At 46.7% G+C, this 27,355-nt stretch overlaps 2 protein-coding genes and 1 long non-coding RNA gene across 5 annotated transcripts in view; all 3 read left to right on the forward strand.

Moving 5' to 3' along the window:
• LOC110561107 (inhibitor of carbonic anhydrase) overlaps positions 1 to 6,573 on the forward strand; it is a 35,171-nt gene extending 28,598 nt beyond the window's left edge. Inside the window, exons 14-17 of one of the 2 annotated variants that reach the window (XM_060385408.1) lie at positions 1,726 to 1,790; positions 3,730 to 3,914; positions 5,439 to 5,625; positions 6,407 to 6,573. In XM_060385408.1, coding sequence (XP_060241391.1) covers positions 1,726 to 1,790; positions 3,730 to 3,914; positions 5,439 to 5,625; positions 6,407 to 6,441 — 472 coding nt within the window. In that variant the 3' untranslated portion in view covers positions 6,442 to 6,573. The other variant, XM_060385409.1, reaches the window with a different exon arrangement.
• A 1,040-nt stretch (positions 6,574 to 7,613) lies between these two features.
• On the forward strand, positions 7,614 to 22,544 carry LOC132654668 (uncharacterized). 2 transcript variants are annotated; one of them, XR_009592337.1, is made up of 5 exons: positions 7,614 to 13,489; positions 13,993 to 14,089; positions 18,425 to 18,548; positions 20,453 to 20,645; positions 21,591 to 22,544. It is a non-coding gene; the product is annotated as an uncharacterized LOC132654668 (long non-coding RNA). The 2 variants fall into 2 exon arrangements; XR_009592336.1 differs by having other exon boundaries at positions 7,614 to 14,089.
• Positions 22,545 to 23,688: 1,144 nt separating this feature from the next.
• LOC110565556 (serotransferrin-like) overlaps positions 23,689 to 27,355 on the forward strand; it is a 46,882-nt gene continuing 43,215 nt past the window's right edge. Inside the window, exons 1-2 of the mRNA XM_021663252.2 lie at positions 23,689 to 23,846; positions 25,626 to 25,798. Of these exons, the coding sequence (XP_021518927.1) occupies positions 23,804 to 23,846; positions 25,626 to 25,798 (216 nt within the window). The 5' untranslated portion in view covers positions 23,689 to 23,803. The remainder of the gene's footprint in view (positions 23,847 to 25,625; positions 25,799 to 27,355) is intronic.

Below are 27,355 nucleotides of genomic sequence, written 5' to 3' on the forward strand. Positions count from 1 at the left end.
GCAGCTGCCAGAAGAGGGCATCAGATGCCCTGGAGTTGGAGTTAGGGATTGTCAGCTGCCCAACATGGGTGTTCGAATTGAACTCTGCCCCTTTAGAAGAGCAGCAAAATGCTCTTAATCACAGAACCACCTCCTCGGCTTCCAGAACCAAGCCTTTAATAGCCATGAGCCTTTGGGAGAGGTTTAAGATCCTGAAACAGCAGCGAGCAGTGTGGCAGTGGCCTGGAAGGGAACTGTTTTAGAAAAGGTCTATGAGGAGGACCTTCAAGAGCAGGAAAGCCCAAGAGCTAAATAACAGGAAATCAGCCTGAGAGAATCTGGAGCAAGAACAATCCGTGATTGAGTCAGCAAGGATGAGGGCATGGGTGTCACAAACCATACTGCGGTAGTAGGGTCAGCAATTAGTTTGTGGACTGAAGTGTGGAGAAGGAGGGGTCAGCCTTATGACCTCCTGGGTCAGTATGTGGCAGTCATGTCTATTGAACCCTGTAGACCTGGCTGAGCAGGCAAACTGAGTTTTAAGTATGATGATCCATGCTGAACATGATCCATGTTCAGACTGAGGTACACGTGTGTGTGCTGGATGAGTAAAGGCTTTGTGGTACTCCAGAAACTCTCCTGCTTCCATCCACACCAGTTGACTTCATCCTGCCCTCCAGACTTTTGCCTCTCTTATCGGTCATGCGTCAGGGACAACAATATCCGCTGAATGTTAAATCTAGACTAAACTCGCTTGAATTTTCTTTATCTCATAAGGTGTATTGGCATTAGGCTTGGCCCAACTTCAATACTTTTTCAAGACATTTTTATTTGCTTATTATTTGTTTTGTATGTGTGAGTGCAGGTATCTCTGCTCCAGGATTTATTTGTCTGTCCATCCATCCATCCATCCATCCATCCACCTGCCTGCACACCTGCCCATTCATCCACCCACCCATCCATCCATCCACCCACCTACCTGCCTGCCCATCCATCCATCCATCCATCCATCCATCCATCCATCCGTCCGTCCATCTGTCCGTCCCTCCGTCCATCCATCTGTCTGTCTGTGGGGGGAGGGGTAAGGGAGACAACAGTGCACAGGTGTAAGTCAGAGGACAACTTGAGGCAGTTGGTTCTCCCCTTCTCCCATGCGGGCTCCAGAGATCACACTCGGATTGTCAAGTTTGGTAGGTGAGCCTTTTAAAAAGATCTATAGACCCTCACTATGTAACCCAGACTGGCCTGAGGTGTAGGGTTCTTTGGTGTCAGCCTCTCAAATGCTGAGTTACAGATGTTGCCACAGGTACACATTTCCCCATGGGGTTAAGGGTGAGTCCTGCCTAGAGAAGTCCATTTGATGTTGTCAGTACTGAGCAGACATTTGAGTTCGATAAAACTCCACAGTCACATGTCCATGCTGATTGTAGTATCTCGTGGTGTGATGCTACACCAGGTTGAGCTTGTGGGTCTCACCAGAGCGCCATCCCTCAGATAGCTCTGTTAGCGGGAGAGCACAAGCGTGTCCCAGGATAGTGGCGAGAATTTTAAGAGGACCTGAGTGGTGCTTTCCACCAGTGAGACTCAATGAGCCGTTCCGTCTTTCCTCCTCTAACACCCAGTGGCCCTTCGGGTGTACAGGTGTTTGTGCAGGAGTGCTGGGTGCCTGGGGAAGGGGTGTGGCTCCCCTCGGTGTCTCTCTCACTCCTGTTGATTCTCTTTGATGACCTGGCCCTTGTTATGCAGGTGTCTGGTTGAGAAGGGGGACGTGGCCTTCGTGAAGCACCCCACAGTTCTACAGAACACTGATGGTAGGTGCCCGCTCTGTGATTTCCTTTCTTGGAAGAGTCTGACTCTCCCTGGCAACTGAGGCAACGGTGGAAGTTTAATAGCTAAACCTAGTGCACCCCAGTGACTGGGATCCTAGTAGTTTAAATTAATTTAGCGTTTTGATGTAGCTTATGGGGCTAATTATCACCCTGGCTGTGACCCCAGCTGACAAAACACAAAGAAACCATGGGCTACCTGAGCGCATCTGCCTCCCCGATTGACAAGAATGCTTTTTTTTAAAAAAAAAAAAATTAATTTATTCATTGTACATCCCAATTGTAGCCCCCTCCCTCTTTTCCCAACCCCACTCTCCTCCCTATTTCCCCTATCCCTCCTCCTCTACTCCTCAGAGAAGATGAGACTGAGACTTTACCCCCTCCCCCTTTTCTTTTGGTTTATCAAGACAAGGCTTGTCTGTGTAGCCCTGGCTATCCTGGAACTCACTCCATAGACCAGGCTGTCCTCAAACTCAGAGGTCCATCTGCCTCTGTCTCCTAAGTGCCTGACAACCGTCTTAATTTTAACATACTCTAATTTATTGAATTTTCCCTTTTTGGTTAATATTCTCAGGACTGTTACTATAATTTTTTATTCAGTTCTGGAGAATTTCACCTAGGGCTTTGAGCATGCTAGGAAAGTGCTGTACCCCTGAGCTACAACCCCAGCATTATATTTGTTTATTGATTGACTGATTTAAAATTTTATATGTATGTTTTACCAGCATAGGTATGCCTGTATACCACATGCATGCCTGTTGCCTGTAGAGGCCAAAAGAGAGCATTAGACCTTCTGGAGTTGGAGTTACAAATAGCTGTGAGCTACTTGTGACTCAAATCCAGGTCCTCTGCTCCTTAACCTCTGAGCCATCTCTCTAGCCAGCCAATATTTTTTCAAAGTTTACAGTAATTTTTTTTTATGTGTTTGTTCTGAGGTCAGAGGACAATTTACTGGAGTCAGTTTTCTCCCTCTACTTTGTGGGCCTCAAAGCTTGAACACAGGTCCTCACACATGGCAGCAAATGCATGTTTGCTTTTTTTTTTTTTTTTCTTTTAATCCACTGTCCACTGAGCTGTATCACTGGCCCCAAGCATTTTTTTTTCAAGTTTTAAAAAATGTCTTGCTACATGTTCCAGGTTAGTCTTGAACCTGCAGTCCTCCTGCCTAAGCCTCCTAACTTACTAGCGTAGTGGTCTGTACCGCCCTCCCTGTCAAGCCTTGTGGCTTGCCCCCATGACGACTGAGAAGAGCACACAGGGTAAGTCATATAAAGCATGGCTTTGCCTCCTACCCCCAACTCCAGATGTGACTATGAATTCCTCTTTGTTTCTGAGACTCTGGTCAGCCCTACCTAAGCCATCCTTGTCATACACACAGACACACAGATGTGCACACATACACATGCTCACACGGTATGCCTTCATGTGCCATCTAACTGCATAACACTGCTCATTTGGGGTGATGATCAGCATTCCACACCAGCAAAGCCAGGGGCTCATGCTGATGTTTGCCTCTTCCGGGGTTGCCAATACCTTGAAACTACTTTAATTATTAATTACTTTTATTTTATGGGTATTGGTGTATTGCCTGCCTCTATAGCTGTGTGAAGGTGTCGTAACTCCTGGAGCTGGAGTTACAGACAAGTGGTGAGATGCTGTGTAGGTGCTGGGAATTGAACCCGGGCCCTCTGGAAGAGCAGCCAGTGCTCTAAACCACTACGCCGTTTCTCCAGCAGCCCCATGGGACTATTTTAAGAAACTTTTGCTTTAATGGGACTAATGGAGAACCACACAAGGAGGTTATGAGTTTGTGAATTCCTCTTTCCTCTCTTTGTTTTATTTCTCTGGGTAGCATGGCTCTCCCGGGAGGGTACCTGGACCAATGCTCTAAGCTGTGGCTGAGTGAGCATCATTCTCTCCCTAGGAAAGAACCAGGAGGCTTGGGCTAAGGGTTTGAGACACAAAGACTTTGAGCTGCTGTGCCTCGATGGCAGCAGGAAGCCTGTGACCGAGGCTCAGAGCTGCCACCTGGCCAGAGTGCCAAACCACGCTGTGTTCTCCAGGAAAGATAAGGCTGACTTTGTTCGCAGAATCCTCTTCAACCAGCAGGTATGGGCACCAGCGCCTACTCCTTGTGACTCAGTGCCCGGTTCCCAGAGCTGCACTGTTGCCCAAGTACCCATGCACCCTGCCTAGCTCAGGCTCTTTCCCCCTAAGCAGAGAGTTCTGATCCTCCCAGTCCCGCCTCTGGTTTTATCTTGTTCCGAAGCACTCTAGAAATCCAAGAGAACAGTCTGAGATTGAGAGCGTTGAATAAACACACAGGATCTCTTGGGCCTGCTCACTTCTCCAAGAGAATTAATCCCTTCTCTCTTCTGCTGGTGCAATAAGTAAGGAGTTCCCGGCTCTGTGGCTGAGCCTGGATAGGCTGGGTGCCATCTGGGCTTCCTGAGAGTGGAGGAGCCAAACATCTAGGCAGTTTATGGCCTTACTGGAAGCCAACAGGAGCTGATCTCATAGAGTAGCAGATGCCTAACCCGAATGATTTGAAGGAAAACCTATATTCTCCTCTGCCTGTTGCAACAGACACCCTGTTCTTGGAACAAAGAAGAAATCCATGTTTTCTCATATATCACTTTCACATCCCTGTTTAAAAAAAAAAAAAAACAATGGTGGCCCGGTGTTCCAATTTTCTTCTCTTTGCTGTGCTAAAACACTAACCAAAAGAAACTTGGGCACGAGAGGGTTTATTTGGCTTACAGCTTATAGTCCATCGTTGGGGAATCTGTGCAGGAGCTCAAGACAGGAACTAAAGCAGAGACCATGGAGGAACACCACTTACTTTCTCACTCCAGGCTCACAGCTAGCTGCCTTTGTTGTGTAGTCCCAGCCTATCTACTGAGAGATGGTGCCACCCACAATGGGCTGGGCCCTCCTAGATCAACTACTAAGAAAATGTCCTGTACACATGCCCATGGGCCAGTCTAACAGAGGCTTTAACTGACGGAGAAGCCCTCTTTTCCCATGTATGACACTGACAATCGAAATTAACCCCCACACCTGGGAAAACCATTATGGTGATGACTGTGGACATCCTAAAGGGAAAGTCCCCCATAAGGCAAGATGCCATGTTGGCTCCTATGGAAATAAGCTGAGGAAGAGGAGTAGGATGAACACATGGAACTGGTTGGAGTTCAGAGAATAGAAGAGGCAAAGCAGCAAGAGCTGCAGGCAGCAGAAAGGCAGGGGAGGATGATCCAGACAGCTGGGAAAACACCTGGCATGGGCTGGCTAAATAGTGACATGTGACCAGCTTTCTATTTACATTTCTTTACATACATCATTGCACAATGTGATGCTACCGTCTCTGTTCACGAATGAGCAAACAGAGGTTGACTGAGGTCGGTGAGGAATTTTCCTAAGTTCTCATAGCAAGGAAAAGATGATGCCCTTATTCAAATCCACAGACCCTGTTTTCTGGCGCTACAGCATTTCCTAAACTGTTGGGGTGCCCTGGGGTTCCCCAAGGGTTGGAGCTGAGCAGTCCAGAAGAGGCCTTTGGTCTTCTAGAAAAAGTAGACACCTCTATGCTTCCTGGCATCTTCAGTTGACTGACTGTCTGTCCCAATCCAGGAGCTGTTTGGAAGAAATGGATTTGAGTATATGATGTTCCAGATGTTTGAATCCTCACCTAAGGACTTGCTTTTCAGCGATGACACAGAATGCTTGTCTAACCTTCAGAACAAAACAACGTACAAAACCTACCTAGGGCCACAGTATCTAACCTGGATGGACAACTTTAGACAGTGCTTGTCCTCTGGTAAGTAGAACCAAGGAGAACTGACAGGAGGTCCAAAGTCAGTGTGTTTAGATTAAGAACTCAGGTGTGTCAAGTTCTCAGTAGATACAGACAAGACCATGAAGTAGCGACTTCCTCCCTGCTTTGAAGAGAAAATCAGAGTCAACCACTGAGTCAATTCAATTACACAACAGTGAAAGATACAATCGGGGTGATGCTAAATTATCTGAAGGAGACAAGAAGGGTAGCAGAACTTGAAGCCACTTGGGAAATGAAGCTCTCCTCATGTGTATTCCCATTTTTGCTAATCAAGTTGGGGCTTGGGAAATGACACAAGCTGAATATTCTGCCCATGAAGAACCGATTTCTGCTGCTTTTATGGAAAATGCACAAATATTAATAATAAAAAACAAACACAGCATGGTTAGTCCTATAGGAGTCTTGGTATGCATATTTCAGATGGCATAACTGTCTCAAAAAGAAAGATATTGGGGAAGTAAAGTTAAAGTTGAATTAATAGAACTAGATGCTGGGCATATGTATGTATGATATTGAATGCTAGAGATAATGAAATCAGGAAGGAAGGGCAATACAGGCATCTAAGGACAGACATGTTAGAGCAGAAAGGGTCTGTAAGGAGCTTAGATCATCGCAATTAAACACAAATTACTTTTAAAAGACCAGGGTATTCCCAAGACACTTTCAAGAACTTTGCTTTTCAGAACCTAGGAAACTGGAGCAGTGAGGAGTGTGGCAAGGTGTGGCGGGGCCTGATGTTTTTCTCCTGTGTTTCACTTTACAGAACTGCTGGATGCCTGCACATTTCACAGACATTAAACACCATTCAGCTGGGGTAACACAGGGAAGGGGGACCCACCTGTTTGTCTCCACATGGAGTTGTGCTGGCATCTTTATAACTCAGTGTCATAATTGAAGCAATAACATAAAATAAAATGAAATCAATCTAAACAGCTTCCCAGAAAGCTTCACTGAATGTTCTCAGATTGTGCCTCTGAGTTCAGTATCTACTAAAAATTATATCATACAAGCTAGTGAGTAAAGGTAACAATCTATGTTTGAGCCCTGAGACCTACTCAGTGGAAGGAAAGAAAGAACTCCCACAAATTGTTCTTTGACCTTCATGTGGATATAGTAGCTTGAGTGTGCCACCATGCACATATACACACAAATAAGTGTGAAAAGATATACCTTTGGGAAAATGGCCCAGTGGGTTTAGTGCTTACTCTGAAAGTATGAGAACCTGAGAGAGGTATCCCAGAAGCAGAAAGACACACATGGTATATACTCACTTATAAGTGGATATTAGCCATATAATGTAGGATAAACATACTGAAATCTGTACACCTAAGGAAGCTAATCAAGGAGGGCAGTCCTGGGTAAGATGCTCAATCTTCTTTCAGAAAGGCAAATGAGACAGACATCAGAAGAGGGAGAAAACAGGCAACAGAACGGGAGCCAATCACAGAGGGCCTATGAAAGACTCTACCCAGCAGGGTATCAAAATCATGTGCTGAGACTCATAGCCAAACTTTGGGCAGAGTGCAGGGAATCTTATGAAAGAAGGGGGAGATAGAAAGACCTTGAAGGGTCTGGAGCCCCGTAAGGAGAGCAACAGAACCAAAAAATTTGGGCCCAGGGGTCTTTTCTGAGACTGATACTCCAAACAAGGACCATTCATGGAGATAACCTAGAACCCCTGTACAGAAGTAGCCCATGGCAGCTCAGTGTCCAAGAAGGTTCCCCAATAATAGGAACAGGAACCATCTCTGACATGAACTCATGGGCTGGCTCTTTGATCACCTCTCCCTGAGGGGGGAGCAGCCTTACCAGGCCACAGAGGAAGACAATGCAGCCAGTCCTGATGAGACCTGATAGAGTAGGGTCAAATGGAAGGGGAAGAGGACCTCCCCTATCATTGGACTCGGAGGGGCATAGGAGAAGAAGAGGGAGGGAGGGTAAGATTGGGAGGGGCAAGGGAGGGGGCTACAGCTGGGATACAAAGTGAATAAACTAATTAATAAAAAACAAAACAAAAATTAAGAAAAGGCAGATTTTCACACAGGTGGATCTCTGGGAGCCACTGGGTGGCCAGGCTAGCTGAATCAGTAGGCTTCAGGTTCAGTGAGAGACACTGTCTCAAAGACTAAAGTGGAGAGCAAAAGAGGACGGCCCTGGACATTCACCTCCAGCCTCCACACACGTGTGCATATGTGTACATGCGCCTCCCCACACACGCATCCATAAAAACAAATTATGTTTTGACATTTAAAATTAGTGTCAAAAGCGATCAAAATCTTAGTTAACGGTTTCTGAAAAAAAAAAAATTCTAAAATTACCGCAAACATCGTATCTTACTGCTTGTGCATTCCACTTTCTGGACGTGTGATGAGTTCCTTATCATGGATTTCACCATCTCGAGTTATTACCAGGATGCCAGCTTCTGATAAACCTCTTAACAAGTGTGGAATTGGAGCCAAGATAATATGTCGTTAAAAGTCAGATTTATGTGAACGAGTGAAGGAGTGGCTGGAGCAGGGTGTACCCTCTTTCCACAAACAACTAAAAATCAGGGAAAAAAAACCATTTGAAACAGCTCTTTGTGGTCATTGAACAATAACTGTGAGGAACTGGCATCGATGGAGGAAGAGAAAGCAGAGGTGAGAGGATCTGAAGTTTCTAGAAACAGAGATAAACATCTGAGGTCAAGGTGACTGAAACGGAGTGCCAGAAAGGGTAGGACTTTGCAGGAACCTCTCCAGATTCCTCATTCCTGCATCCTTGATGTACCAGTACCAGTGCAGACTGAAATCAAAACCCACCAGGCTGCGAAGAGAGTCACTGAAAGAGGCTTAACCCCAGACAGTTCCCAGTGCTCATGAGGTCACGAATCACACGAGTTTCTAGCCAGCAGAGCGAAGAAGAGCCCTCGCTCAACACAAAGGCCTTCGCTGTGGCGTGTGCCTTAGCTGTGGGAGTAAAACGGCCATGGTTGGGGCTAGACAGATGGCTCAGCACTTAAGAGTATGTGCTGCTCTTTTGCAGAGGACTTGGGTTCAGTTCCCAGAACCAACTTCATGCAGCTTATGACCACCTGTAATTCCAGTTCCAGGGGATCCAACACCCTTTAGGCTCTGCAGGTCCCTGCACACATGTGAAATAAACTCACAGAGGCACACACACACGCGCACGCACGCAAACACACATAAACTAAAAAATAAACACTTAGAATGGCAATTGATTAAAGGTTGCTCCTCAGTAGCCTTTACTGGAGCTGGTGCTAGCCTCAAAGCATCCCACTGGTGTGTGGGCACCTTAACTGCCCTCCAACACAAACTCCCATACTGTGAGAGGACGGCAATGAGACCTAAACACTCACCACTGCAACTCACGGAGTTGCACCTTAAATAATGACATCTTCAGATATGCAAAGAAGCATCAAACTGTTACAAAGTCAAGAGCAAAGTCAACTGATAAAAACACATTTAAGAACTGCAGAGGTGAGGGAATCAAACGATAAACATTTTTTTAAAGATTTAACTTAAACAATTTTTAAAAAATTGTCTGTGTCGTTTGTGTGACTGGGTGTGGGTGCAGTGCCCACAGAGGCTAAAAGAGGAGAACATCAGACATCCTAGACCTGGAGTGGCAGGCAGTTGTGAGCTGGAACCAAAGTTGGGTTCTTGGCAAGATCGGCTCCTCATAAGCCGTGGCTCCAGTTCCACTTTTTTTCTTTTTTCTTTCTTTCTTTCTTTCTTTCTTTCTTTCTTTCTTTCTTTCTTTCTTTCTTTCTTTCTTTTTTTTTTTTTTTTTCAGATAAAGAAAGGAGGGAATTCATGCCTGGTTCTGGAAATCTAGCCAATTACAAAAGGCTAGTGAGGTCGTGAATCTTAGAGATGAGCCTACTGCAGCCGCTTCACTAGACCATCACAATTCCTAACAACAGTCCAAATAACTCTCCAGATACCCACACGTAGCTCCTATTCCATATCAAGGAAGCTTCCTTTTGCAGCAGATAGAGTCCGTTACAGAAAGCCACGAGTGGTCAATATGAGAAGAACTGAGCATGGGGAGCCACCCCCAAGCAATGCATTTATAGCACAAACAACCCCTACACCGTAGGGGTTCGGGGGACATGGAAGGAGGGAGGGCAAACGACTGGAAGAGCCAGAGGACCAGCAAGCCTTTTTGTATCTTCAGGACTGTATCCTCCATATGCATCTCCTCTATCTGACAGGAAAGCTGTACTCAGGAAATGTCTGCCTTTGTGGCCGCCTAAGCAGGACCTGGGCAAAGACGACAGCAGATGACGCCTTAACATTGAGAATGGAAATCTCCCGGGACTCTGCTCCTAAAGGAAGGGCTTTAGGAAAGGCTCCTAAAGGAAGTAGGTAATTAATGGCTGCTGAGAGAAGCAGAGTTGTTATTAAAATACGTAAATAAATAAATAAATAATCTGAGGAGTTAAAGGAAAAGGTGACTATAACAAAGAAAAACAAAAGTGTAAGGTAAAAAAGAACCAGCAGGGTTAGACCAGCAGTCAAGGCTGCGCTCTTGAGTCCTGAGATTGAGCCGTCAATCCCAGCATCCACATAGAGTGACTCATAATGCATGTCACTCCAGCTCCGGGAGAATCCAGCACCCTCTTCTGGCCGTAAGAGGCACCTGCACATACATGAGCTCACATACTCACACAGGCACAGACACAAAGACACAAATACACACACACACACACACACACGTTCAAATACACAGACACATTAAAAATCTATGTTCTCTATATAAGAGAACACATGGTGTTTGTGTAAGTTTAGTTTATTTCCCTTAATATAATTTTTCCACTTTCATTTTCCTATAAATGTTTCTAGCAGCTTTAAAAAAAAATGTGGATGTGTGTTTCTCTGGCATGCCTGGGACCTGCAGAAACCAGAAGAGGGTAATGGATACGCTGAGACTGGAGTTACAGATGGTTGTGAGCCACTGTGCAGGTGCTGGGGATTGAACCTGGGTCCCCTGGAAGAGCAGCCAGCGCTCTTAACTGCTACTGAGATATCTTTCCAGTCCCCCTCTAGATGTGTTTTATATTCAAATTCATTCCAATCTTCTTGCTTCAAAGCTGGGAGTTTTAACTTCATACATTTGGTGAAGATTCCTGGGCCAGAAGTCCACAAAACTTCAGCTTTGAGAAGCTGTAGTCAAAGTTGTGATGGTTTAGTCTAGGGCATTGGAAGGAAATGATGGCTCCAAAATAAGGTCCTTTGGAAGTTCTCCCAACTCCTTAGCTCTGGTCTCAAGGTCCTTATCTAGCTGCCTAGCCATGAGGTTTTCTCCTCCACCCGCCCCCATTCAACTATCAGAGCTGACATATCCATGGGAGACTATGGGGAAGACCCTTCCCCAGGTAAGAAATCAGTGCCCAGAAAGGTAGCAGGAAGGTCTCAGGCTATGCTGGCTAGTTCTATGTCAACACAAGCTAGAGTCAATGGGAAGAGGGAACCTCAACTGAGAAAATGCTCCCACTAGATTGGCCTGTGGGGAAGCCTGTGGTACATTTCTCGACTTATGTTTCATGTTGGAGGGCCCAGCTCACTGTGGGTGGCGCCGCCTCTGGGCTGGTGGTCCTGGATGCTGTAAGAAAGGAGACTGAGCAAGCCACAAGGAGCAAGCCAGTAAGCAGCACCCTCCATGGGCTTTGCTTCAGCTCCTGCCTCCAGGTTCCTGCCTTGAGCTCCTTTGATGATGGACTGTCATGTAGAAATGTCAGTGACATAAACCGCTTCCTCCCCAAGTTGCTTTTAGTCCTGTAGTCTTATCACAGCAATAGAAACTCTAATTAAAACAGGCTCATGTAGTTTTGGGGGCAGAGGACTTATTCCTTAAGGATCCTATGCCATCTCCCTGAAGACTGCCCCAAAGAAGGCACAGACACACCAATCCTTTCTGAGAGTTTTGCTTGCTACAAATTCTCCAGGCTGTTAACCAAAGCCTTAGACAACATTGGCTATAGTGAGCTTCAGTTTCTGTTACCATTTGCTCCACCAGGAAAGCCAACCTTGCAGTCCTAAGTGATGCCAATCTGGGGCAACCAACATCTTGAGGTTTTGGTCCAATTGGTGTCTTTAACTGGCACTTGGAACTGCTGTTGTGAATTTGCACCTTCTCCCAATCCTAAGATTTTGGAAAAAGCAGCAGAGATTTTTGACATATTGAGGTACTAATGGGCCCTATTGAGGTTTATTAAAAGCTAGAGACTCTCACCTCAGTCACCAACAGAAACGCACGCACACCCTCGCTCTCGCATCAGTTCAGAAGGTCTTCTGAGACCTCCCCCTTCCTTCCTCACGGAGGAGAAGGATGGGAATGGAGACTTGTTAACTGATTTTAGGTAGGTGCTGGTAAGTCTTGTTAAATTACATATCCAGAGAAGTTATATAGCGCATAAAAGGTTTATCCATGGGTAACATTCTTGACCTTATTCTTAAAAAGATAAGGTTACTCAATTGTAGAAAAGAACAGTTGACACAGTGACTTGTAAAGTCTGGGAATTTGTATAGGTCAGAGACTTAATGTGGACAAGCTGAGAAAGAAGGTGGACTTTGGTCCTCTCTTTCCATGGTGAGTAGGGACATTAAATAATGGCATAGGCTGTGGGGACAACAGAGTGACCGGTGTTCTGTTTGGTTTGGCCCTGGGAACGTTGGACTCTGCTCAGCTTATCTGGTTCTCTGTCTCTGAGTCCACCTGAAAGTCCTGAGTCTTAACTTCTCTTGATGGAAAAAAACAACGAGAACTAAACTCTGAAATAAACCGGGGGGAAAAACACGAGTGGCACTTTCCAGGAACAAGACAGAGGGGACATGTCGGGACATCAGCCCAGTGTCTAGGTTCCAGTGTCCTTACTGGGCAGCAGACCCCCTGTAGCCACTGCCTGGCCCCAGTTTTTTGTCTTTTGGGTTGTTGAATCTGTGAAGTGAGGTTGTTATACCAGGTGCTCTCTCAACCCGTGTCTTGCTGAGGGTCCCTGTGGTAATAGAGGACATCATGGGTCAGACGGAGCCAGCATCTCAGTAGGAAGGGCGGTAATTGTCATAAGAACAAGGATGATAATGCATTTCTATTACTAATGAGATAATGGAACTTGAGAATAAAATGCTATCCTATCTTAAAACCCCCCCCCAAAAAAAAAGGAAAAGGAAAAAGAAAAAAGAAACAGAAAAGAAAAAGAAAGAAAGAAAGGAAAGAAAAAAAGCTTGCCTGTTACTAGACACCTTGTTTGTGGCTTAAGTCTGAAGAAGAGTACTTTATACGGTTTGTTTGTTTGTTTGTTTGTTTGTTTGTTTTTTAACCATCATGGCTGGCACATGACGGTACCCAGTCTGGGTCGGGTGTACAGATGAAGGTTACTGGTAATCTGTAATTACAAAAACAATAGCCCCCAGCAAAAGCTGCGTGATTTATTCTAGGATGCACTGTCTAGAACCCGTCTTGTCCCCATCTTGTTTTTCCCACTGGGAACCTCCTCCCATGTTTGAATAGTTCCCCTTCTGTTAGTGGCAGCCTCGACAAATTAGGATTTGGGACCAACTATCCTTCTGCAAGCCAACTCCTCTATTGAGATTCTCCCTGGGTTTGAAATGGCAGGCTCTCTGGCATCTAGCTTTCTGGCCTACTTTATAGTTCTCAGAACTCCCTGCTTTTCCTTCTGGGACAAAGCTTCCTACTTTGTCCCCGGGGAGAAGGATCCCTGGAATTGAGGACTGAAGCAGTTTCTGTGACAGATGTTGAATTGTCACCGTTTTGCATTTCCTGCCTGAACCTGCCGAGCTGTGGGACCTGTGGCCCTGAACTCCAACCTCACCTCTTCCAGGTCTGTCCGGCAACGCAGTAAACAGCATGCCAGAGGAGGCCAGCATTCCTGCAGGCCTGCCTGTGGTCAGGGACTTTTGTTCCTTTACACATAAGACTTCACGATGTCCACTCGGTTACAGGGTCAGTGGCCTCTCTAGGTGTTGGCTTTTGGTTAGACAGAGCTGGGCTGGGCTGAACGTTGTACTGGACGAGGAAAGGAATCTATTAGCAAGTCCTTGCATGCAGAACGGATGTCAAGGGCTTTCACAAACAACCCTGGCTTCTCCCAGTTCACCACAGAAGGATGGGGGGGGGGGGGTGTGGAAAGGAGTCCACAGCTTTGTTTCACCGAAGGGTTCGAAGAGTCTTTGCTCAGATCCTCATTCTGAAATGTAGCCTCTATGCGCTATGAAGGAAATGATAGCCTTCCCCTCCCTCCTCCCTTTCCCTCTCCTTCTCTAGTCCGTTTACTAGAAACAAACAAACAACAACAGATCCATTTCTGTCCCTTTTCTCTTTGAGTGACTGGGGCTGAAGAGCATAAGAGCCTGAGGCTGTGGAGGCTCCTGGAGGACAAGGAGAGTAATCATGCATGGAAGCAATGGGAAGGAAGGATGAGGTGGGTAATGGGAGAGCCTCGTTCTCACGGGTAGGAAGGGGAAGGAGGCAACTAGAATGTGGCTTGTGGTTCAGTTGCACCCGAGAACGGCGATTGGAGTACAAACTGCGATGATGGAGAGAAGAAAACTAGAATACATGAATACATGCTGTGCTGGAACTGGGACCAGTCAGTCAGTGTGAACTCATGGTTGCTAGAGAGGAAAACAGAAAAAGTGAGGAAGCACACACACACACACACACACACACACACGCACACACACACATGCACACATCCTAACATCCTAGCCCTGTCGGTAGAAGAGTCTTGGTGTCAATGACTCCTCATCAGCAGGTTCCCAGAATGCATTTCTGACCACCATTCTCCACTACAAGGCTAAATCTCCATGGAGGTTTTGGTTCCAGAAACACAAACCCAAGAGATGGTGCAGAGAAAGCACAAGGTAGACTTGAGTGATGGGGCTTTTTAGAGAACACAGATACTCTAGGCATTAAGAGGGACAGTGAGGGCTGGTGAGCTGGCTTGGTAGGCAAAGGTGCTTGCCACTAAGCCTGATGACTTAAGCTCTACCCCAGGAATCCACATGGTCCTCTGACCCCCCACATATTTGCCATGGCACATGGGTGCTCACAAATGTATATGTGCAGGCACAAAACGAATAAATAAGTATAAGCAGAACAAATATCTCTTAGAAAACAAATAAAGTGGATGATGATGTTCTGGATTATAACCTACTGCATAAAATAGGAACCCAAGCAGCCACACTGGCCTGAATGACAGCAAGATGAGTATGTGAAGCAGGGGAGGCTTTTCCTCACTTTAGGGTGCTAATCACTAAAGCTAGAGGGGTGAGGCGTTCGGAGAATCAACCCTCGGTAACCAGTGCAATGCCAATTCATTCTGGCAAGAATCACTAAGGAATGCTAAGACCAGTGGGCAAAAAGTCTCACTAGGAAAAAAGTATAAAATAGTCTCTAAGCATCTCTTCGCAGACTTCTTACTAATGGGAAAAGCAGGGCTCTGCCACGGTAAAACCCACCAGATACCATCAGCAAGAAACAGTTAACAGTGCAGCGAGGTAACAAGTCACCATGGCAGCCCGTGCCATGTGATACAATGTCACCCCCTTCGAGGTTGTTGCCAAAATTAGGAAATCAAAACCTCATGATGAGGTAATCCAGGACAAACCCAGATCAAGGGACTCTCCCCAAAATAGCTATCAAACACAAGAGAGCACGCTAAATCCCACCACCCTGACACAGCTCAGCCAAATCCAGAGCACTGGAAATTCCCAGGGACAAAGATCTGGTTTCCCTGGCAAGTAAATAGCCTAAGATGCAGGCGATCACCATAGAGCAAAAGAGACTTCGTGGATAGACCTCACATAGTATGTGAACCTCATTTAGGACCTGCACTGAGCACGTGGCTTAATTTCCTTTTAGACCAGCATGGGAATCTGTAGATTCACTGGGTAGTGAGGGGGCTGGTGACAGCTCAGCATCTAAGATCCCTCCCAGTCACGTCTGACACCCTGAGTCCACCCTCAAACCCCTCAAGTGGAAGGAAAGAAGCAACCCCGAAAGTTGTCCTCTGACTTGCATACTTGCAAGCAAGCGAATGCACACACTTGCAAACACATATGACAAATAAATAATAAAGTGACGTTAGATATTAGCAAATGGACGGTAAAATACAGAGCAACTATTTATTTCTGTAGATGTGTCAGTATCACAACGTAAAAACCCCTGTGTGTTAAAAAATACATCACATACTGGGGGAAACGTGATAATTGTCACTTCAGAAAAACAGAAGGGGGGGACGGTGAAGTAAAATGGACAAAACACTGAGCTTTGTTGAAACTGGGGGTTGTTTGTGGGCATTTAGTGTGTTACTGACTCTGCTTTGGTTCATGTTTGAAAACTCTCATATGAAGGAAGGAAAAATATCTGAAAGGGACCTTAAACTACAGAGGTAAAATCGAAAGTTTATTTCACTTCTTAGTGTAGGAAATTGGGGTGAGCACAGGGACTTGTGGTGATGCGTAGGTACACACCCTTAAGAATGTGGTTGAATGAGCCCAACAATGGACACTCTAAGGGGGATGAGGGAACGCCCACAGGCCTCAGCCTTATACAAAGAATTATAGGCAACTAAGGAATGCCGAGAGCAGGAGAAACACAACAATTGATTACCAAATGTCAAATGTTCAGCCAGCTCCGAAAACATCCATCCATCAATATTATACAGACTGGGCAGGCTGTATTTGTGTGTTCAGGAATATATGTGAATCTACATATATGTATGTAACAGTAATTAATGAAAAAAGAGGCCATAAATTTGAAAGAGAGCAAGAAAGGGTATATTAGAGGTTCAGAGGGAGGAAAGGGAAGGGAGAAGTATGCAATTATAATCTCAGCAAGTATACAAAATATATCTTTTTAAAAACATGGTTGGCTGTATCATTTTTGTTCAGTGCCATTAGCTCAAGAGCATTCTAAAAACCCACACTTATGCAATTATATGCACAATCAACACCTGAATACAGCCCACTCGATGGTTATGCTATGTATCTTGGTGCAGGGTTGGGCAAGAAGGTGAAAAATAAATTAAATACAATCTATTCTTACCTTGTATGCCTTCCCTTGCACAGCCAACAAAGCCATGAAGACTTCTGCACATGTATGTGAGCTGTAGAAATGTATTGCCAATTTATACCAAAAATATACAAACTTTTCTTAGGAATTTGATGGGGAGTATTTAGAGTACTAGAATCTATAAATCATTTTTAAAATAATATCTTTTACTTGTTCTTTGACAATTTCATACACTTATACAATGTGTCTTGGTCATATCAACCCCCGCCTCCTGTTTCCCACACCCCTCCACACAACCTCTTCTCACCTCCACGCCTTCTACTTTATTATTATTATTGTTATATTATTATTGTTATTAATTTTTAAGTCACTGGGTCTAACTAGTGCTGCCTGTTAGAATGTTGGCGATGTTGTTGGCTCATTCTCATGCAGATGGTGTGAGGTCATGAGTCCAGCAGCTACATCATGTCCAGAGCTATTTCACAGCACTGTTCCCCATCTGTTGGCTGTTACGATCTATCTGCCACCTCTTTGCCATTTTCCTTAAGCCTTGGGGGAGGGGATTGATACAAATGTCCCGTTTATGGCTGATCGCTCAACAGTCCCTCGTTCTCTGCACCTTAACCAGTTCTGAGTCTCTGCACTAACTCCTGCCCAGTGCACCAAGAGGCTTTTCTGGCCAAGGTTGAGAGCAGCACTAACCTATAGAGATAAACATCACTGTTTAGAAGGCAGTTTTTTAAAAGGCTTTGTTTTTTAATATGTAAAAATTCATTCATTCATTCATTCATTCATTCATTCATTCATTGTGTGTGCATATACATTCCAGGTCTTGCCTTTGATGGTCAGGAGGCAACTTGTGGGAGATAGTTCTCTCCTCCCACCAGCCCTGGGGATCAAACTCAGGTTGTCGGGCTTGACAGCAAGCACCTTTGATTGCTGAGCCACCTCACAGGCCTTGAAAGGCAGCTTGACGCGATCGTCTAGGAAAGCAACAGTAGTATGTTCTCCGCTCTACAACCTCCTGAAGTTTTGGCCGGGTTTATGCTGAGAAGGATGAGTTCCCATCTGTGGAGGCCTCTGTCTAATCGGAGAGCAGCTAGTTACCACTCTAGCCTTCAGGACATTATTGCCAGTGGCAGGTCTTGCCTGGTAGGTCAACACTGGAACTTTCAGGTTCACTGCTAGGTAATACGCATTGATGACTTTCCTCCCCCAGTGGCCTGGATGGCACCCTCCAGCTCTATGAAAGCTAGCCAGCAGGAAGGAAGTTCTCAGGCCAGTTCCAGCTTGATTTCGCTACTGTACATCCAAAAGCAATGGCAACAGCACATGTTGTTTTGGGGGCTCTTTTGATCAAATAATGCATAGAGAGGGCCTCACCCCTGGCAATGAGGTCTTCTTTTAATAACACGTCTTGGGGAAACGTGTTGTCCACCCAAGCAGGTTACCTGTATTCAAACTCATTTATTTATTTATTTGTCTGTTTGTTTGTTTGTTTGTTTATTTTTTCTAGGCAGGGTTTCTCTGTGTAGTCTTGGCTGTCCTGGACTCACTTTGTAGACCAGGCTGGCCTCGAACTCAGAGATCTACTTGCTTCTGCCTTGTTGAGTGCTGGGATTATAGGCATATATCACCGTACCTGGCTGAGTTATGTATTTTTAGTTATCTTGCAAAGTAGTGGGTTTCCATAGTGTTTTCCATGCATCTCTGGTTTGAGTTACTCATTACTTCCTCCTAGCTCCTGCTCTCATGACCCAACCCTGATTAAACCTTCAACTCCTAGGATGCCCTAACTCATCTATGAATCAATTTGGAGATAACTGAGATTTGCATAATGCTGGCTCCTATGCTCCACATTCACGGTGCAGTTTTCCACTTACCTCAGGTTTATTTTCCTCAACAATAGGGCATGACAATCCAGCTGTCTTTGTTCATAAGCATTTGTTTTTCCTTTAGGTAGAATTCTCTAGTTTTTAGATTTTGTCCATGGAAATGAGGTGGCTTTGTATAATTTACTTTGCGCTCTGATGTGTCTTAGCCCACTCATCCTACAATACAAAATACATTTATTTAGAATTTTATACATATGCAATTAAGCCATATATAAAGATAAGAGTTTTGTTTGTTGGTTTGTTTGGGTTTTCTTCTTCTTCTCTTTCAGACATTTTGCTTTCCTATTTTTTTTCCCCTTGCCTAGAGGTCTGGCAATGATAATAGTGGATGTTTTAGTATCATTCTTCCGCTCAAAGAGATAGCTTTCATCTCACATTCCACCATGGAGCAGGATATCTGTAGATCTCTATTAAATACCCTTTATCAAATCCAGGAGCAAGTTGCCTAAGAACTTTCATTATGTATGAATGCTGAACTGTATCAAATGATGTTCCAGTTCTAATGGATGTGGTCATTAATCTCCTCCACTATTGCACTGATTTACTCAATTACATTAACTGATACTGCCGAGGATAATTTGCATTCCTGGATAAATCAAATTGAGTAACGATCTATCATCCTTACTCTATTTTAGTGGATCCTATTTGTGGTTTTTTTTTTTTTTTTTTTTTAAGATGTTTCTATATGGTCCAGGTTGGTCTGGTACTCATTATGTTGCCAAGGATTAACCATAACTTCTGGTCCCGCGGCCTCCGCCTCATGAGTAGAAGGTGTGCCGGTGTGTGTCCAAGCCCACATTTATGCATGTGCTAAGGATCAAAACCCAGGGCTTCAGGCCCTGGATTTTTGCATCTTTGTTCTCAGAAGATATTTCCTGTTTGCTGTGATGTCTTTTTATTGATTTGTTTTTCCTTTAAAGTGCACATCCTGTTCTTGCAACATTAGTCCGGACTTTCCTAGACTGGGAAAGACTGTTGTGTAAGACTGTTGTGGTTTTTCTTAAATGTTGGTTGAATTCAGTCCACCTGGCCATGGTCGGTTGCTTCTTATGAAAATGCTATTTTTTTTTTTTTTTTTTTTTTGTGATCTCTGCTGTGAAAAGAATAAAAGCCTCCCATTGTCTTAGGACTTCTGAAAGGGCAGATAGACAGAGGGAGGAAGAGACAGGGAGGAGGCGCCACATGACATATCTGAATGCCAGTTTCCCATAAAGCCCTGTCCCAGTTCCCACCTTCCTCAGGCTGGCAGTGGCTGGCCTTGTGGCTTTCCCTCCTCAGCTTCCCAGGTTACTCCCTCCCCAAGATGACCCAAACCTGAGATTTCAGAGAAGGAAGGCTCTGGCTGGGGCAGAGGACACTGCGGGGGAGAGGGGGATGGACGGGACCGGGAGGAATGCTTGAAGCAGACAGAGGCTCTTTGTTTGCTCAGTTTCTATGAAGGTTGGGCAACATTTGTAAACAGCAAATATTGGTCCAGAGGCCCACTGCCTCCCTGCCCACCCCCTCTGGGCAGCACCCCAAGCTCCCTGGCACGTACACACAGTTGAGTTGTTTCTACCAGAAAGCCAGCGCCGTGGCTGGGATGTAAGGGTTTTCACTCTGTTGTGGTCCATGATTCGGGTCATGTGCTGGTTGGTCTGAAACTAGAAACTCCTCACCTGCTTTTCTTGTTTTTCTCACTCTTTCTTAAACAGAGAGATCAAATATTTAAGAAACCAGCTGTGGTCCAGAGAAGGCTAGCATTAGAAGTTCCAAGTTCCATTCCCAAAATATCCTCATTTTATGCCGACTTTATCTGTGGCACTGTTGATCCCAGAACACAACCTGGAAGATTCAAGGGGCTAAAACTGTGTTTTCCTTCCCCCTGGGTCCAGTCTCAGCAGCCCCATCCAAGATTCTGCAGCCGGGCACTCCCTCCTCCCCCAGGCGGACCAGGTCCTCAGACAGCAGAACTGGCAGCAGAGGTGAAGTGAGGTGACGGAATGCCAATGGGGAAAAGGCAGGGCTGGCGTCCGTCCACACCCGTTACCACCTCAGTGTGACTCCAGAAAAGCCTTCTCGGCCTGAGTAAGTCCTGCTTTCCTGGAAGAAGGAAACTCCTCGTTGACGAGTTCACATCCAACCAGTCTGTCTGATTTTGTGATCTTGGCGTCACCATCGACCTTTGGCAAGGTTCTGTTTCCCCCGGTTTCCTTGTCACATCTAGATGGGGATTCTCAAGCACCAATGCAAGGAGCTGTAGTAAGAGCTCAGCGCCCCTCTGCAAAAGTCCCAGCCATTGTTCGGGTGTTCAGGGGAACAGTGAGTGTCTAGAGGGACTCAAAAGCACAAGGGAGGACATGGATAGGTGTCTGCGGCCACCAGGAACACTGAGCACTATGATGCTCACCTCTTATCCCCACACTCCGCAATAGACTCCCCCATAGGCTTGGGTACCAATATAACCAGGATTGCACCCACACGTGCACCCCAAAAGCAGCCTTTTGTCCCATCTACCCTTTGGAGAACGGCAGACAGAGGGCTTCTCCTGAGCAAGAACCAATGGCCTGGACCTCTCTACCAGGTATATGTGGATGGCACGGTAGCTCTAGGTGCCCATGTCAAACTGAAATTTTCTCCATGGCCTGTGTATCTCTTTGGGCTTGGATTCAGGGGATCCTTCTGAAGCAGGGCTTCCAGTTGGCTGGTCTGTTGAGGACCCAGTGAGACCAGAGACTTTGATAAAGCAAGGCTGTAAGCCAGTGGCTGGAGCTGGAGCTTGACGTAGGCTCATTATGTGTACATAGGAGAAGGAGAGGCAGGGAGAATAATTTTCAATCTGTCTTGCATGCCCTGCTCCGAACTTCCCTGAGTTTGTGTCATAAGTTCAACACCTCACAATTCCTTTCCTGCATCCTGGAAGCCCCTGCAAGCTTGCTCCAGGGCTAGCTAAGATATCAGCTGGAAGCATACCTGTTGCTTTGCCGGGTACCTGCTATCCCTCCACTCTCATCTTTGTGTCCCTTCCTCCAGGTGTCAAGTGACTCCAGACTATATCCTACCGCCTGCTGTGGGAATATAGACCTCCTGCATAAGGACCCATGAGAAGGTCAGGGGACAGAACACAGAACAGCAGCCGGCACGTTTGCCTCATGTCCCTGCAAAAATCCCCTGGTAAACCAATGGTCTCTAAAGCGGCCAGCATGCAACTCCTTTCTCCAGGATACCATCTGTTGGGATGGTTTAGTGATAACTTACTGCTATTGCAAAAGACGAGCAAACCAGCATTTGCGCTCAATGTGTCAGTTGGCCCTGTTTCCTTACCTGGGTCCACAGGTCAGACAGTAATATGTGGACCTCTGAGGTACCCTGAGGGAAAACGGGGAACAAATGATGGGCAAAGGAAAGGAGTGCTGGATGCTTGCGGCACCCTGTCCCTGTCTTTCGCCTTTTGACAGTTTTGCTTCCGTGTTTAGGGTTTTATGTGTGTCCGGGTTACAAGGATGTGTTAAGTTAGAACATCTGACCTTTGGGCTGACGAGCTGACTCAGTAGGCAAAGCAGGTTTCAATCTGACAACTTGAATTTGGTCTCCAGAACCTCCATGGTTGGAAGGACGGAACTGACTCCTGAAAGTTGACCTCTGACCTTCGAACCGTGACATATGAGATACGTGGTGCTTGTTGCTTGGACACATACAGACCTAACGTGCACAATAAGTAAAGTTTAAAAAAGAAAAAAACAAACCAAAAGCAGTACAACTTTCTCTGTACCCCTCACAAGACATACATGTGCCTTCAAAGCATTCTTGTCAGAGACCGGAATTAACAATGGAAAAGACACCCTCGTTTGTGTTCAAACACCAGTGCACAAACCAAAGCAGCAAAATTACCATGTTGACTGGGCCTGGCATGAGCTCCTCTCTGTCGGCTAAACTATGAAGCAAGCTCATGCCTGGTACAGAGGTCCAGGCTACTGGTTCTTGCACAGGAGAAGGTCAGAAACAGAGCCCTGTGACTGCCTTTCTCCTGAGGGGTTGACAGGACACGGCTAGCCGTGGGAATGCATATGCTGCGTGGTTGCGTGGGAAGCCCAGGCCCGTGGATGTCTATCGGGGTGTGCGGGGAGGCTCTGTGCTCTTGGTGGCCCCAGACATTTGTGTTTGGGTCCTCAGTTATGTGTTTAATTCTACAAGAGAGCCCCGTGTGGACACTCGGGTCCCTTTTGAACACCTTGACAGTGGCTGAGGCTTGCTGAGTGCTTCACTGGGCTCCTCCCACAGTCTGACACTGGGCTTCAGTATCCCCGTCTTATGTGCATGGAGATAGAATACGAGGTAACACACCCTGAGGAACATTTCCAAACGCCTATTTTGTTTTTACTTCATTGTTTCACACCTTTCCAGTCCATGGTTGGGGATGAAATGCACAGTTGCAGTTCCAGTTAAAACAGCACATAATGTTTTTGTGGTAAAATCATGCAGTCAAAGTGGTTTGGTCACTGCTTAATCGGAGGTGTTTAGGGATAGACGGGAAGCATCCTCCCAGGCCCATTGTTCTGAGTCTTACGGTGTGACCACTTCCTGACCGTGGGAGAGAAGTCCCCCACCCCACCCCGTGACTGTTCCTAGCCTGGACTGTCCCATCAGAATCTCAGGGGTAGGATGCTTTCAGCCCCAGTGCAGGGGCAGAGAGAGAGCTGCTGCTGCCTCGGGAGCATTCCCAGGATCACCAGAAGCTAGTGCTGCCTCTCTGACTGGAGCCCAATTTTCCTCTCTGTATGTTCCTTCTCGGGTTCTAGTCTGGGGTCCAGGGCAGTTCCCTTTCCTCTGCAGCCTCAGTCTCCCCTACCTAAGGCTGATAAAGCTGCTGGCAAGCAGAAGCTCTGACGGCCGGGCTTCTTCCCGCCCAAGCGGCTCTACCATGCCGCTCCTGGCACCAAGAGAGCGGTGATAACAAAGACTGGATTTGGTTTAGCTTCCTTCTAAACAGCCTTTTTTTTTTTCCTTGTGGTGGATTCCACGCGCAGCTCTATCCCACAGCTCAGGAAATGAGGTGATCATCAGGGCCAGAAAGGAAGGGGGTGGACGCGGGGCGATTGGGCAATTGGGCTGCACAAACACAAGAGGTCAAAGATTGCACCCGGCCGGCCCCCTCCGGGCATAAAGGGGAGCGGGTCACAGGCAGGCGGTGCAGAAGCGGGTCGGTCTGTGCTCCCCGCTCCTCGCCACACACACACACCGGGAGGATGAGGTTCGCCGTGGGCGTCCTGCTGGCCTGTGCAGCCCTGGGTGAGTGTGGGTGCAGGAAAGGGCTGCAGAGTACTTGTGGGCTCTTATGCAATCCTTACAAGCTAAAGGCTGGAAGCCCTAAGAGCCTGCCCTCTGCTTCCTCCCTGTCACGTCTCCGTCTTCTTCAATAGCGTAGGAATAACCTCCATCCTCAGGCATCCAGGGCCCTGATTCAGTCTTTACCTTTTATTATGTGCTCCTCATGCTATGGACAGTAATTTGCAGGTGTGTTATAAAATGTCAGAAAACTTTTAACCAATTTACCCAGGCTCCACACTGAGCCTTTCAGTGTAGTTCTAACTGTGGTAGTTAGAATTTCCTGGGCTCTAACCCTGCTGTCTTTTCATTGTCTGATGTCCCCTTGGATGCCTTTGGCGCTGGTGGCTTAGACCAGAGTGTGGGACTTGAAGCCAGAAGTCTTGAGTTCAAACCATGAGTGTAATTCCCCTGTGTTACAGCACCTGCCTGGGAGGGTCAGGTGAGGGTGGGGTCAGAGGTGCCAGTCACACATCCTGCTGATTCCTCCCCCAAGGGGGTCTCAAAGACCCAAGCATCTGCCCTGCTTAGACCGTCGGTGGCCTTTGTCACATCGTTGGGACAATGTTTGAGTTATTTGCTGTCAACTTGAATTTAGATGAACTAGTTTGAACTAGTCTGAAGAGGCTAAAGAGCCTACCATTTGGGTTCCCCACGGCCGGGGTGGTATAAAGGGCAGGAGCTGGAGCACTCCGCCTCCCTATTGTCCTTCTTTATCCATCCTAAAGGACCGTTGGCCTTGCCCTCCCCATGCCATGCTCATTAGTGCTTTGCGGACCTTGCTGAGTCAGTGTGTCGGCCCTGCTGAGTTACCCAAAAGGGAACAGATGTGGTGAAAACTGGGAGTGCTGGGTCTCATGGATGGCACCTGCCCACCACGTGGATTTTAACAGTGACATAGTTGGGGAGATGTTTTAGCTGGGGAGATTCTTGTCTTGTAAGCAGGAGGACCTCAGTTCAGAACCCCAGCACCCAGGTAAACAGCTGGGGACAGCAATGCTCTGGGGAAGCAGATGGGCAGATCCCAGGGACCTACTGGCCAGCCAGTCTAATGGAACCAGCAAGGCTCAGATTCAGTGAGAGACACCGTCTCAAAAAAAAAAAAACCAGGCAGAGTATTAGCAGAAGACACCCCATGTTGCCCTTTGGCCTCCATGCGTACTCATCTGCACACACACATTCACATGTGTCCATTTATACAAACACATACACACAAATGGTGATACACATGGCTGTCTCCAGCTGTTCCTTTAAATGGCGGCCAAAAGGGGGTGAAGCATTGAGGGGAGGTGGGCAGAAACAGAAGCCTGTTGAGTAGAAGGGAGTTTCTAGAGAGCTGAAAAGTAACTCAGGTGAATTCGCACACTAACTGCTGTGCACAGAGACGCAGAGAACCTAAGAGCCTTGTGTCAAGATGGCTGAGAATGGCACTTGTCCACTGAAGCTCTTGATGCGGACCTTCAGCCATGACAACGAGGCAAAGAGGCAGGAGGAGAGCAGGTTGCCATCATCAGCTATCCCGGCATCCCTCCAAGCAGCCAAAGGGGAGGCCACTGGGGTAAACTAATTTCTCTGCTCTCAGTATCAGGATGCAGCAGCAAACACCTCTGCTCTCTCATGACGGCCAACGGGAGTGAGAAGAGGCTGGAATGGGGGAGGCCATCAGGACCTTTCAGGGAGTGGTGCTTTCTCTCCCCGGGCATGGGGAGTGGGCCTCTTATGCCTCTGCCTTCTCTCCTACAGGACTATGTCTGGCTGTCCCTGAGAAAACTGTAAAATGGTGCGCAGTGTCAGAGCATGAAAACGCCAAGTGCATCAGCTTCCGTGACCACATGAAAACCGTCCTTCCAGCGGATGGTCCCAGGCTCGCCTGTGTGAAGAAAACCTCCTACCCTGATTGCATCAAGGCCATTTCAGTAAGTCCTGCTGCCCAACACGGTAGGAGGCTGCGGGTTTGTTTTCTTCGGTGTTTTTGGAGTAACTCTTTACTCACAGGTAGGGGGGCTTATGTGCCGGGTGGTCAAACCCTGCTGCTCTTCAAATCTACTTCCAAAATGGAAGCAGAAGAGGGCATGCTTACCGTCCATAAGGCAAGAGAAAGGTGCTCTCTGAAAGGTGGCTGTGCTGAGCCACTTAAGTTCTGCGAACTCAGGGGAAAATCGGGATGTCTGTGACGTCAATAATTATTGTCCAGCTCTGCTGGGACGCTCTCTTTTCTCTCTCATACTATCTTCTTCCCTCACTCCTTCCTTTTCTCCTCCTCCCTCCCTCTTTCTTTCTGTCCCCCCACCGCTGTTCTTCTATGTGTGTATGTATGTATCTCTCTCTGTCTCACTTTCTCTCTCCCTCTCTTCTTCTTCCTCCCCTTCTCTGTTTTTTTCTCTCTTCCTTCCTCCCTTTTCCTTCTCTCCCTCCCTCTGACTCTCTGTCTCTCTCTCTGTCTCTCTCTCTCTCTCTCTCTCGTGTGTATGTGTGTGTGTTGCTAGGGATTGAACCCAGAGCTTTGGAAATACTAGACACATGCTCCAATACTGTATTACATCCTCCACCATGTAGGTCCTGGATACATATTTGGGAAGATGAGTGAATTTAGGAGGAAAGAATTAAGAGTGGCGATTGCAGATGGCAGTTGATCCCTTTATTTTCCGATCTTTACTCCTTCAGCACTGCTCTTGAACATCTGAGAGTGTCAGTCCCTCTACTAGCTCGTGGAGATGCAGGGGTTAAACACTGACTGTCTTTACCTTCATGGTGTCCACAACCTAGTAAGGAGAGGAGAAATGCTTGCAAGTGAGTAAACTATTCAGCAAAGGGAAAGAACGGTGTTCCAGCAGGGACTCAGAGAAAACGTCTTTGGCCTTCACAGTTACCACCAATCTCTTGGAGAAGGAATCAGTGAAGCTAAGATTGAAGAGATGGCCCTGGGGAGGGCTCTCCCCTAAAGAGCTGTGGATAACCACAGCAGGAATGGACAGCACACGCAAAGGCACACTGGTGTGAGTTAGCAGCAGGAAACCAGAGAAGCAAGAGCTAGCTAGCAGGTAGAGCAGGATGAACAAGATTTGTAGTTGTGATTACTGTCAGTTTGGGGAGAGCTGAGCTCCATTCTAGTGTGTAGAGAAGTAAAGTGGACGTCTTAGAAAAGAGCTTAAGGGAGGGAGAGTGTGGGAACTCAACAGAGTCAGGGAAATGAGTAACTGGGGATTGCTCAAAATGAGCCAGCGCAGCCATGTAGCTGACTGGTGCTTAGATATTTAGGGGTCCGTCTTCACCGAGGTGAGGACATAGGTCCCTTGTCCTTCCTGATGTATATATTTATATAGAAAGATATTTACGGGCTGGAGAGATGGCTCAGCTGTTAAGAGCACTGGCTGTTCTTTCAAAGGTTCAATTCCCAGCAACCACACGGTTGCTCACAGCCATCTATAACGAGATCTGGTGCCCTCTTCTGGCAGGCAAGTATACATGCAGGC

Source organism: Meriones unguiculatus, chromosome 6 (genome assembly GCF_030254825.1).
Source record: "Meriones unguiculatus strain TT.TT164.6M chromosome 6, Bangor_MerUng_6.1, whole genome shotgun sequence".
NCBI classification, from domain to species: domain Eukaryota; kingdom Metazoa; phylum Chordata; class Mammalia; order Rodentia; family Muridae; genus Meriones; species Meriones unguiculatus.